The sequence below is a fragment of the Morone saxatilis genome, unplaced genomic scaffold, assembly GCF_004916995.1.
Source record: "Morone saxatilis isolate NCDOM2014 unplaced genomic scaffold, NCSU_SB_2.0 Contig1, whole genome shotgun sequence".
NCBI classification, from domain to species: Eukaryota; Metazoa; Chordata; class Actinopteri; family Moronidae; genus Morone; species Morone saxatilis.
Window position 1 is genome coordinate 4,849,052 of NW_023339651.1, and position 14,056 is coordinate 4,863,107.

Genomic DNA, 14,056 nt, shown 5'->3' on the forward strand with positions numbered 1-14,056 from the left:
TTCAGTTATTTTATTAATTTACTTTATTTATTCATTATGATTCTAAATTAAATCTAATATTGAAGGTTAGTTCATATAAGGAAGCAGTAGAAGTAATTGGATTATAATGATCATATCGCATCATATGTGCACAGTCTGGTGATAAGATAAATACACACTAGATTCATGCAATAATATGATTTTGATAGTTATTATGTTTATAATAATGTACTGCTTGTTTACAGCACCTGCGGCACAGACGTGTGTGCGTGCGCAGACCGCCTGACGTAGTTCGTACCCCGGAAGTGTTTCTTTTTTACCTAACGAGGTCAAAATGGCGACTGGCTGCATGTGAAAGGGTCGGAGAGGGAGCCGGCTTTATGATCGGAGAACATGTACAAAACGCCATGCAGCAGACTGTCAGGTAACACGGGAGGGAGCCGTCATAGTCCAGTCCACTGAAAGCAGCCCTGGAAGCTAAGGCGGAAGCTGGCTGGCTGACTTAGCATGTGGCTATCCGGCTAGCAGCTGAGATGTTTGTGCAGGTTTGAGCAGTGACCTTAGGTGGAAGTCAGCCGGTGCACAGGGACCACCGTGAGCTGACAGTGTCTGCTTTTACAACGTGTACGCTGTCTCTGTTGGGGCTGGGTGGTGTTAGCCTGCACGCTAAGCAGTGTTGACGCGGTTCGGAGCTGTTGACCTGCAGGTCGGATAAGGACACTGTCAACATGTGATGTTTGGGTTTATTCTTGGGCGTTTCTAGTGTTTTATTCTACCCTCGTTGGTGTAAGTGAGGCATGTGAAATACTAGGAACACCTCTCTATAACGAGCTACCCAGAACGCTTAGTCAGAAGTACAGATGTGTTGTCATTACTAATAATAATATTAATGTATAATGTGTATACATGTATATCTGTTCAGTCATCATATTATATATACGTATTATTATTATATTATTCATATTATCATTCTATACGGTTATTAGTGTGCCTGCAAAGCACACTACTATTATTCCTCATACTTATTATTATTATTATTATTATTTCTTCGTTAGTGGAGCCGGAGGCGAAAATTTGTCGAATAATTTTGTAAACTGCAAGGGGCACAAATCTCACTCTACAGAATTAGTTTTAAGATAGAAACGTAGGTAATTCGTTAGAGGTCGCAGTGTACCACTGATAAGCTGTCAGACAAATAGTTCTGGCGGGAAGCACAGCTGCGCATAACACCCTCCACGGCCATCGCACTCCAGTTAATTGGAGAGGGACATTTGAGGAGCTTGTTGAACCTGTTCTTTCTCAAACTCCCGAGGTCATTGTGTTGGAATAATCAGTTTCGCATCACAAATTTAGTATTCACTGAACAAACTATTTAAATGATCAGATGTACGATATGGAACAACCAATACGATAACCAAAAATTGCCTGTTTTTCATGGCTGATGCCGATATGGTGATTTTGCATTTTTGTATTTTAAAAAGAAGTTCATAATCTGTAGTTTTTACATACCTGAGGGTAAGAAAGGCTTAGATATATATGATGATTAATATCAACCAATGTTTTATCAGTTGTAATCTAATTATCCTGATCATGTATAATATAATAACATAAATTTCCCATTATTGGCTGATAATTTATCTCTCCCAATAATTATCGTGCATTTCTATTAAAAATCATGATGTGCCAAACAAACATGCTTTCTTAAATCTGGAGAACAAGACTTGTGGGCCATGATATCTCTTCAGAGCCACAGTATTTCATTATAAAGCTGTTTTGTTACACATTTGACCTCTATCAATAAATTGCAGCTTCTGCAATTTGCATATTGCACATGGCCATATTAGGATAATAATAATATTTCGGGTTTGTTTTGTTTAACTGTTTGTCTTTGCATGCCCATGTTCCTTTCAAGATTGAATCTGTGTTTAATATTCAACAGGATTATCGTAATCACTAAACATGGTATTTTACATTTCCTGTAGGTTTGGTTGGTGTAAGCGTGAAACAGAAATTAGTTCAAAGCGTTCCTCGATGTAACCAAACTGCTCGCAGCCTTATTCAGCTACACAGAAGAGATCATCTTAACTTCCTGAAACGCCAGGTATCTTTCGCTACGCACTCAGTTATATTGCTATAACCGAAAATGATTCCATAAATCACCTTTTGCACTTATTTTCCTTCCTTCAGTATGTAGCGAAGAACAACAGCGAGCTCTACCAACGTGCCATCCCCAAACAGGCTCCTGTCCTGACCATTGTGGATGAGAGAGATGACAGCGTTGAAAGACAAGTGCAGAGAATATCAACTATTGATCCTGTGGTCACAGATACTGTTTCACAGCCAGAGGATGTCACCAGTCGGGCACAGCCGGAAATATCCACCTTAAAGCCCTCTACAGAAGATGCAGCAGTACAGAACGATTCTGTTTCCAGTACGGTTTTGACTTCAGATGAGCCTCCCCATGTCCACGTGGAGACCGATGAGGCAAAGGAGGCCCGTCTAGACAAACAGTGGAAGCAGCTGAAGCTCGAAGTGGCTGACTTGCCAGATGTCTACGCCAGACTTTCCAAAATCAAACTCACAGGTAGAGTACAGTACACAGTGCACGTGGATTTTGTCACATACACAACTGTTCACAGATACACGATACATTACCCGAAATATATGCAGAATCATGTACGTCTGAAACTACAGGATATCAGAACTTGATAAACAAAGCAAGTGGATAAAGTAAATACAAACATGTGTTCATATCCACATATACAAAAATACCTGCATATTTACCATATACAGATTAAAACTATGCAAGCAGACACGATTTCATAGCAGTGCAGAGCATTGTGTCGGAGAAGACCGTTATTTGTCCTTCATTCAGTGAATAAGTCTGTTTGTAGGCATGCCTTTATTGTCTGTGGTGTCTGCCATTTATCTGTGGATGAAAAAGAGAGAACCCCATCAATCATCTGATCCGTCCTGGTCCTTTAATAAGTAATACTTAATGTTTTTATTTGTTCTATTATTCTTGCTTGGTGATTTCAGCACTGGTGGTTACGACTGCAGCAGCCGGCTATGCAATGGCTCCAGTGCCCTTTGACCCCATCATCTTCTCCGTGGCTTGTCTGGGAACGGGCCTCGCCTCTTGCACTGCCAATTCAATCAACCAGGTCAGTTATCCCCTCAAACAGGTCAAACCACTCCATGGCATGGCTATTTCATTATGTATGAGCACGTTTGTGTCTTTGCACACCACATGTAGGCCTAATCACAGCACAAGTCCTCTGAATGTAAAACTCAATGTCATTCAGCACTCACTGACTGACCACAGGGTTTAATCAACACCTCTTCTGGACATTGTCAACAAAAACTGAACATCATAAGCTTCACAAAGATAGGAGGAACTACAGAATTATACAGGTTTATTTTCTGATAGATAAACTGAGTAAATCAGTTGTGGTTGATCATTCATTTTACACAGAATTACCAAACTACAAAGATCCCATTAAACAAAAATATTAAACACATGGCTTGTGTAATTGTTTCAAGAAACGCAGTAAACAACACATGTTTCTTGTCTTTGATAAGTTTTATTTTAATGCCAATTTCGGTTTGGAAATGTGATGACGACTTGTCTTAGAGCTGGCAAGATATCTGTTGGGCTTAAAAACAATAACACATTTTTTGTTGACATGTTATACAAACATGAACGTGCTTGCTTACACACACATCTCGAGTCCTTTTTCTTTTAATGATGCTTGTGTTTTTGAAAATGCCGAAAGAGCCATTCTACATTCCTCTTTTGCTATGCATCTCAAACGCATTGCGCTCACTGTAATGCTATTATTATTTCCATGTTGAAAGCTTTTTCTGAAGCTATAAACAAAGGTAGTGGGTTGAAACACTTCAAATGCCTAGAATAAGTAGCGCCTCCCTCTGCTGTCTAGTGTTGACGTTGTATATAGGAATTTGCTCCGTGACTTAAGAATATTAGTATAATGGGTGACCTCTCCCTCAGCCCTAGATTGAACTCTGCTTAGTAGTGTCTTTGGCCTGTAATTTGGCAAAGGCCTTGATTACACTGCAGGTTCCTGCCCTTGGGGCCATCCCCCCTCCTGCCCACCCCCCACTCAAGCTTACCCTCAACAGCAACGTTCCAAGTGCTGTCTACATTGTTTTACAACAATAATGACGTTCCCCACCAAGTCAAACAAACTTAAATTGTACTGATACTAATCATCCTGGGTCTCAACTTGCTTTCTGTTATATAGACACAGTCTGACCTCCCTGTGCGTCACCTCAGGGGTTACATCTATGGATACAAATGTGCAAATGTTTATACAGTTTTGTTTTTGTAGTCATGTCTGAATAGTGTCAATCAGTCCATCTCTCAGGTTAAAATTGTATTGTCTCTTCAGTAGCCTGAAACGGAGCTGTGCTCCGACTCCTCTGTGCACCTCTACCTCACACTGAGCAGGTGTGTAAATATCCTTCAGGTATTTGAAAAATGTCCCCCCCTTATACTGCAGAGAGTAGGCCAGACTCAAGCTCCAAGAAATTCAGAGCGTTGACTGATGTAAGAGGTGGCTGCCACTGTTCGTAACCTGGGTGTCCCTTTATCTGTGGGCCCACCCTCACATCAGTCCTGTCAGTCTTCATTTTCTCCACTAACTCAGCCCTGAGGTTAGGATACGACATGGCTTCATATTTCATTGAAACAATGTTATTGGCCTTTCAGTGCCTCTCTCTTGGCCTCCTCCAGTCAGGTCTAGTTTCAAAACTACAGTAAAGGTGAAGCATGGGCAAAGTTCAGAGCAGATGTAGACCAAGTTCTTTTTTGAAAAGATAAGTGTGTGTTAAAAACCTGCAGGAATTACCTGTAGTCAGAGCCTCTACTAATTTGGACATTTTGGAAAAGTTAATATATTATATATTCTTTCAATAAGGTCAATATTAGTCACTTGAATTAGAATTAAGCAGGCAAAACTTTTCACAAATTTTCCAACCTCCTGCTCTGTCACTTCTAATCTAAAATAATACACATTTTCACTCTCATAGCATTTGTAGAGTAGACCATAAAACCTTAATGTGAAGTCATGAAAAGATTTGAGATTTGATTGTATAAATGGACCCTCCTCATAGTCATGATATGTATGTGTATATATACATGTGGGTAAAAAGTGTTCTGTGGTAGAATGTATGGTATTTTGGGAATGCTTCACATGGTTTCTGTAGATAAATATACAGTGAACTGTAAAGAGATCCTGGTGGAATATTACTTCAACATTTCTCTCTGTTTTCACAAATGGCCTTGTGTGTATTAGCCTGAAGTTTATCAGTGCTTACTGAGGCCAAGAGCTTCTTTTTTGTGGCTGGTAGCTGGTATGTGAGCCCCAGCCTTCACACTAGTCAGATTCATTCTGCTCCCTTATCCCTTGTTCTCTGTGGGGGCATTTTGTGTGTCATCGTAGTCTTAATTGGCAAGCATTGGAGATGGGATCATTGTTTCAGACAAATTAGCCACCTGTCTTGAAATGAGGCTGACTTTGAAGTCAGACAATGCCGTGCTAGGGCCCATTTTCATTTAAGCAGTGGTTTAAAGTATAAACATCATTAGGAAAGGAAAGTTATTTGTAGTTGGTGTCTTTTCTCTCTCTGCTTGTTTGGTATGAATACTGTGTCTCTCTACATACGAGATGTAACAGTAGTTGTTGGTGTTGCTTTGTGTGGAGAAGAATGTCATTTTCCTCTGTGTAATTATACGCACAGAAGCACAAGGGATGTCATGTGTGACACATAATTGCCTGTTGCACTGCCACTGTGGCGGCACCCTACACTTCTTTGCAATGGAGTAACACACTCTGTTGGCTCTTTTTGTCAAAGACACACCCTCACCTGTGTGTAATTGTTCCCAAAACTTTGGTTATTTTACCATTTATTGTTTTACAATCCCAAAAAGTGGAATGGAGAAGAAAAAAATCAACCAACCTTTAGATCTGCTGCCAGAGTTTTTTTTATTCTTACTCTCTTTTATCTTGATAAAGAGGTGCTTCACCATACGGGTGGTTAGTTGTGATCAAAGCTGTCTTTTTATATGAAAAATCAAACAAAAGCTTCACAAACAAATCAAAACAGAGAAAGACCTTAGTGAAGATCACTTCCTATGGATTCTGCTGCTCGGCCCTAATAATTTAATGCTCAGCATCTAAAAAGGCAGGGGAGTGTGCAAGTATGAGACCACACAACTGTCAAATTACCTTGAGGAAAGGAGGAAAATGCCTTGAGGGAGAGAAAAATGCTTTAGCTCTTGGAAGTGGCAGCCAGACCTTCAGTGGAGCTGTCAAAAGCCAAGGCTGCTCTTTGTCCCATTGGGAAGTGCCCGTAGGGCAAACAGAAATGTTGTGGTTTCCTTTTAAAATGTTACTCTATTTAGGAAACTGACGGAAGGGTGTAAGCACTTGGAGTCACGTAACAATGGCATTTCAGTCTAGAGTTTCTCACCACAGTCGAAAGACTTAATGCTGTCATGTCTGTCTTACAATCAGGGAGGACAGTCAGCGCCAGCAGCAAAGGGATGTAATTATTTGAGTTTCCAGTTCAAGTAGCTCTCATTGGTTGTCAATTATGAACTTTTCTTAGCATGTTATGTTTTGCTTACACCTCCGTCTTGCTGCTTAGACTACCATTAAAAGCTTTTGTGGAGGTGTTTAGCTGAAAAGGGTAATGCTCTGTAGCAAACAGAAACTCTGTGAGAGGTGGATCAGCATGCTCAAAGTCTCACCAAAGGTTTCACTATAGAATTTCTTCTGTTCGTCTCTAGGGTCCTGGCTAACGTTAGTAGAAAAAAATGCTGGTTGGTCTGGTTTTCAGGACCTATAGGCCCCACACCAGGCACAGCCTCCACAGGTGTTCCAGCCGTCATCACCTTCCAGTCTGGCCACTACTTCAGCTAATTGGATAATTGGGTCAGTCGAGAGTTTCATGCTGGAGCCTAAAAGAGCCTAGGGGGGAGTCCGAGGTCCCCAGCAGCGCAAAAAAGACCTGATATGGCCTTTTACTGTCAAATAAGTACCGCTAGACTATTTTGACAGCGGCTATAGTGTAAGTCACACCATGTCAGCTTGCGTGTTTGTTTTGATGAAAATTCAAGCTGGCTTGTTTTGTGGCTGCCTAGTGTCATTTCTGCTTTCGTGACCATGCCAGTGAGTTTTCTTTTATGTCTGTGTCTCTCCTGTGGTGAGCTGTCTGAGGCTGGCACGCATAAGCGAGCCCCCACAAGCCCCCAGCCCATCCACTACAAGCTACGCCCTTCTCTCCTGTCCTGTGCAGGCATGCATTATTTACCCTCCTGCATGCCTCCTTCAGTGTGCACCTTGGTCAGCCCCCGTGTATGGGTACATGACTGAACATGGGGATAAGTTATAGCAGACAATTATGTGTTATCAGTACATTCTGATAATGTGTTAGATTTACTTTTTTATGTTTATTAAGATAAAAAAAATCACATCATTTTCTAAGGATTAAACAAAAGTTTAACATTTTAAAAAAAAAACACAACATTTGGCCCTGTGAATGTAAACTCTGACAGAGCTACAGAGCTTTTGTAGTTTCACTGCACACTGCTCGAAACTCAATAATGAGCATTTTGGACATGATTGATTTAGATGATTTCTATAGCTACATGTAGAAGCTTTTAATCAGCAGAATAATGGGAACTGATTCAAAGTGACGGCACTCGGATGTTATTTTAATCACTTCAATACACAATGCAGTGTCATCATATAAACCAACTATATTGTCAACTCCTCAACAGTCTTATGATACCACAGTATACTATTTCAAGCACATGGTTTTGCATTGCAGGATTGTTGTCACAGTCTTTATCTTTATCATCTTTCTTTTGTTTGCAGATGCAGTGATCTTGTTAATCGTGTTTATCCACACATTTGTAGGTCAGTTTGGTGTGCTGCCACCTGAAATGTTGAAATTATTTTACATTTTGAATGTCCCCCTTAAGGCATATCTGGTGTAATGCATGAGTCTGTAAGGGTTTTCCCACTGTTTTACTGATGCAGATTTACAGACTGGTCCTTAAATAACACTTAAAGTAAGTGCTAAGTAAAACTGTATAATGTTTATATTATAGTGCAGTCAGAAAGTATTACTTTTAGTACTTTGACATATTTTTTGTTTTGGCTCTGTACTGCAGAACATTTGGAGGATGTCAGTATAATAGACAATAATTGAGCATTGCCTTTGTTTTATATGTTACAGTGTTTGATGTACTTCTAAGATGGTTGGCTCCAACTACAGTGATGCTTGCCAGCTTGACTACACTGATATTTTTTCACAGACTCAAGGTGCGCAGTAGGTGGTAGTAAGTCAACCTCAGACAGGGTTAGAGGAAGATTTGCTGTGACCCAACAGTCAAGGCTGCCACATCAGTTTTCCAGGATAGGACTCCTCTCATTGTAGTTTGAGGTACCTCACATAACATAGTACATCTTGAGAAGATCATTAGCTGTAACAGGACCCCATAGCCGCTTAAACCCCACCAACCACTGCGTTCTTCAAAGACAATGAAAACCTTCCACCACTGGATTTGTGTCTGTTCCCTGCTGAGAAGTAGCGATAGAAGATATGGTTTCAAACGGGTGCTATGGAATACCTCTAGCATGATGACAGTGCTATCCAAGTTGTGCAATATATTTTCATTCTGCTTGAGAATTGCCCACCCCGACCCGGCTCATACCGGAGTCCATTTGATAAATTGCAGTGGATACCTTTTTTAACCCCTTTATTGAGGGCATACTGTATTTGTTTTTCTTACGTGGAAACCTTCAAAGATATCTTAAGCCAGATGGAGTTGTAAAAGTATCAGTGCTTGTCATATTAGTTCCACTGCTGTAATTGACTGTTCAAAAGTGTTTTATCTGTCAAAGGATTATGTTTTTTTTGGAGTTAAAGGCCAAACACATCAGAGGCTTAGCCAAACGGACAATTTAACAATAAACGAGATCCCTTCCTTAGAGCAGATGCTGCTCTTAAGATCTTGTTTTCTAACAGCTTAGTTAGAACAAAAGAGCAAGCTGATCTTTGACATTGATAGTTTTGAGTTTTTTTGTTTTAATGGTCTCTACCAAGCTGTTAGTTGAGCCTGGGAGAAGGGATGGAAATTCCTTTTTAATTGCCCTAGCGAGATGGCAGAAAAAAGGTCTCGATGGGCATCTCTCTTTTTTGGTGCTGGATTAAAATGAATATTTAACTAGACAGCCCTGTTTAATAGTTAATTTCTTTAAAGGCTTTTGTCTTTGTCAACCATGGGGTGCCAATCCATTTCAAACTGTACAAATGGATCTCTTGCAGCCTCAGATGGGAGACAGATGCTTTCCTGTGATAAAGTCATGAAGGGTAATCTATTATATACCCCCAAGATAATGCCAGAGGGGAAGCAAGAGCAAATACTGTTGCCAGGCACAGATATAAGGATGTAGATAGTTTCCAAAACGGTGTTTGATTGTTTATTTTATTGTGAGTGTTTTTTTTTGTTTTATTTACCATTCTTTTGAAAGAATTTGGCATCAGTTTTGCAGTTAAACAGCATCTTTATTCATGCTGTTCTCTCATTTTAACTTGATGCATTATGTGTGGCCAGGAATGGTCTGTGCTTTACACAAGCATAGTGTTTTGAGAAACTGCCAAATTATTACTGATAAAGTCCTGGTTTGGATATTAATGTTAAATCCAATTGAATGTTTCTAGAAGCTGCTATGCTGTCTGTGATGTAGGTGTTGAAATTGCCTGTTAGGCATGATACCAGAATTTTAATAGTTGATACCAATACCAGTGAAATTTCACAATTCCTGATACCACTTCAACACCACAGTAGAAAAGAATCAAAACACCAAATCCCATGTACTTCAACTACAACACTCCTTTAATTAAAAACATCTGAACATTACAAAAGGAACAAGAGAGTATGTGTCTCTGCTGGCTTTCTTCAGCAGTAAGTTTTATCAAGTTGCCCAAACTTGCGTTTAAGATGCTTACACCCACAATTCCATTTAAGGAGATGGGGCGCGTGTGGACCAGGCTCATTGTTAATGACGTAGCCAATGAAAACAACAAATGACATCGGAACCAGCTGGTGTGTTCACTGCTGTTCACGCTTTAGCTGGTCCGTGCTGGAAAAATAAACACCATATCTGCACCACAGAGCGCCTGTCTGTTTGTTTCTCTGCAGACCAGTGCAACAGAGATTAGACTGTACAAGAGGTGCTCCGTCAGGTCAGGAAGAATCGGTTCCTCGGTATCTACGGTACTTGCGGTACTGTAGAAAAATGAGTACCGTCACATTTCCAAAGAATCTGTTCTCGTGACATCCCTATTGCCTGTGTACGCATTGTACATCTCAATCAATAGTGAAGGGATTAAAACATTTAAAGGTGCAGGACAAACTTGGGAAAGTAGACATGGAGCTGGAGGCGATTTAATTAATAAAAGAGTGTTGGCAGGCAACAGCAGCAGTCTAAGTACTTTAGGGTGTTGATTTTATACAGCGCAGCTTTCCTACTGATGTGAATCCTTAAAATACCAGCAGTCAATAAACCAGGCCATATCACATTTAATGAATCCAACAGAGTGAATTTGGAAAAATATTGGAAACAGCTGAACGTGCAAGGTCTTTCTCAGTATCAGTTTGTAATTACTTTCCTTCAATTCAATAATACATTGAAATCAAACGATGAATGAATTAAATGAAAATATAACACTATGAGCCAAAGCTCGGTATTTAAAGACTCCAACAATTTCACTTTAACTACATATGTTTTATCTTAGTATATTCAAGCTTTTACAAACAAATACAAGGTACTTAAAAAAAAAAAGAGGAAAACAAGGCTTCTCTAACATGTCGTCTTTCGTTAAGTTCACACGCAGTACTACTCACACGCAAAGTGTCTCTCTGAGCTGTCAATGCCACAGCTTGTTTGGGCAGACACGCCTCACCACAATAGAGTTGCCGTCACCCGAGGGGATGAACATGACTGACTGATAGGCAGGTGGAGCCCCTCCTCTCCACCTCCCTGATTAGCCTTTAGTTTCTGACAAAACACTGTGATTATGGGCTTCAGTGACCAACAAGTCAAGATGCAGACACCATTGAGACTTGAGTCAGAGGGAGGGGAACCACCCACCTCAGCACTGTCTGGCACCAATGAACCTCTCTACAACTTGCACTGCATTTGGCAATGAATGATCCTTATGTAAGCTGAGTAAATGTTGTTTCACCAACTAGGACACTCCATCTGAGGTTATCTGTATTAACTTATTACTGCTTGTGGCATTTTCTGCAGATTAAAAGTAGAGTCTGAATATTTAGGGCCAACAGGTTAGGGCAATATCAGACTTTCTCTTAGAATAACTGTCTTAACTTGAAATCTTGAAAGCAGCTCATTGAGCTCTGTGTAACACCATTAGTGCTGTCAGCGTCTCAATTTCAGTTTCCTTTGACCATTCTGGACCTGCTTTCCCATTGAAACAGATAGTGACATGTCAGCACCTCCAGCATGCATTGTGGAGTCAGATCAGTGAATGGAGGCAGTCGCAGAGGCCCCTGTATGTCTAGAGGACAAACCGTTCCTCTGGCACTAATGTCACACTGAAGCAGATTGTGGACAGTGATAATGGGTTGCTGAAGATGCACTCCTTTTAGAAGTGGCCCTCTCTGCTTGTCATCAACCCTTTGCACTACTGAACATTAGCAGATTGGAGCCAGAGGTTTGCATGCCTACACACTGGATGTAATATCACTGAATGTTGCCAAGCCTTAAGCCAACTGTTTTTTGTTTAGTTGAGCAGCTCAAAATTACCCATTATGACATGAAGAAAGTAAAAGTATTATGACCGAAATAAGCAATGGCTTTGCAATGATGCAGAATGTCTTTTGTGATGCTAATGTTATTCAGATGAATACATACTGTGTTTTGATATGTGGTACTGTACTGGATTAAAATGCATGACAGAGAGGTGAATAACAAATGTCATAAAAAGACCTGCTGTTTTCTGTTGTGCTGAAACTTAATAGTTTTTTAGCTTTCTGTATTTTGGTCTGCCTTCTTCTATTTAGTTGCTGGAGAAATAATTGTATATGTGGATACAAAGACAGCCCCTTGTGCACCTTATTTTGATATATCACAAGCTTTTGGCCTTAACCTTTTTAAGACATAAGCAGATGAATCAAAAAAGAAAAATTTTGTATGGACATCTTTCGTTGTATGTTAGCCAAAGAAGAGAGTATTGATCTACTTTCTAAAGATATTTACATTTATGAATTTGTGTATTTTTTGTTTTTTTTTCTCCATGGAACTCAAGTTTGCCCTCTCTATCTGAAGGTAACTTAGCCAAAGGCAAGTAGGAACACTCTTTGTAATGCTGAGATCCGTGGATAATTAACAAAAGCAGCCCTGTTTATGGCGTACCCGTGAGCCAACACTGAATGCTAATTTGATTCAAACCGAGAAGCTTTTAGGCCAAGGGCATCATTGCTGGAAAACAAAATGGTAACCGACATGCACCAAGGCTTTCCCTAAGCCTTGGGTGTGTCTCACATTCTCAAAATCTCTGTTTAATAGTCAAGTTTATTTATTTAGCCCAAAATCACCAGGTTGGGCTTCACAGCCTGTACAACATATGACTTATTGGTTTTTTTAACAAAACTGAAGGGATGGGATTTTTAAATGGCACATGGGGATTCAGTTCATTAGGCTTCCTATCCTGCCATTTGCTGAAAGATGAATGTATTATTTTAAAGCTTGCTAGTGGCAGGATTAATTAAACCCAGATTAGCATTTATGTAGTCAGCTGGTTGGCAAATTGACATACAATATGAAGGGATTGTTACAGTTTTGTTGTTTATTTGCCACAACTTTGGGTTGGTAAGTCCCTTCTATATAATTATATTATATTATATTACACCTCATGTATTGAATACAAATCCTTTTGCTACACTATTGTAAAGTGCTCTGTATCGGCTGAGCATTATGAAGACATCACATTAATACCAGGCAGCCTAGATTTAGACTTGCTGTCATTTCTCTCTGCTCTGTAGTTTGAGTAATTGTTTCTGGGCTTTCAGCTTCTGCTCTTAATACTTGGAAATTTAAAAAGGGCTCTTGCCTGTTTTCCAATGACTATTATTCAGACTGAATTTCCTGAATCTTAACTGCCACCCGAGTCCTCAGTCCTTCATTATGTAATCACACAGCATACCCTGAACAGTTGAAAAAAGCCACAGGTGATATTTAGAATACAAAAAGGATGTGTTTTGTATGGCCATGCATTTTTGCTTTTGCTCATAATGGTCACATTTGAAAGCACATACTCTTGAAAGCTTTATTATGACTATTATAACCATGCCACGGCAGTTCAGTGTTAGGGATAGGGGACAGTACTGACATTTTGGCTTTTTCATTATATAGTCTAGCTTATCATTTTCTGCACTATACGAATCTAAATCTTCTGGCTTTTAGATTTCAATACAGGTTCATTGAAAAACTTCAGTTCTCTTTCACAACTTTGTCTTAAAGAACCAGTGTGTAGGAATTAGGTTCATGTAGGGGTGTAGTTGCAACCCCCCCGGCTACAAACAGAAACGGCCCTATCTAGAATCAGTTTTATTTATTTCGTTCTGGGCTACTGTACAAACATGGCTGTTCATCATGGCGGCCTCTATGGAAGAGGACCCGCTTCCTCTGTAGATAAAATCGGCTAACGAAAATTGCAATTCTTATTTTCAGGTGATTATACACAAATGAAAACACACCTATGAATATTATATTCCATTTCTGCCATTAGAATCTAAATCATAAATCCTAATGTTACACACTGGACCTTTTTAATATACAGGAACACATCTGCTAATGCTTTTTAGAGTTGTGCTCTAAAAATCCAGTGGAATGCACACCCAGCCATATCTCCTGTTATTCATGTTATCTTCCCTTAAATGACTGCATAAAGAATAGAGGTTTGTTTCACTGTTTACATTATGGGTGCACCTCAGGTGATTTAGATAAAGCAAACTGCA

At 39.8% G+C, this 14,056-nt stretch overlaps 1 protein-coding gene across 1 annotated transcript in view; it reads left to right on the forward strand.

The window, feature by feature from the left end:
* Positions 1-269: 269 nt before the first annotated feature.
* LOC118330301 (protoheme IX farnesyltransferase, mitochondrial) overlaps positions 270-14,056 on the forward strand; it is a 31,483-nt gene continuing 17,696 nt past the window's right edge. Inside the window, exons 1-4 of the mRNA XM_035664792.1 lie at positions 270-403; positions 1,962-2,080; positions 2,167-2,563; positions 3,019-3,143. Coding sequence (XP_035520685.1) covers positions 373-403; positions 1,962-2,080; positions 2,167-2,563; positions 3,019-3,143 — 672 coding nt within the window. The 5' untranslated portion in view covers positions 270-372. The remainder of the gene's footprint in view (positions 404-1,961; positions 2,081-2,166; positions 2,564-3,018; positions 3,144-14,056) is intronic.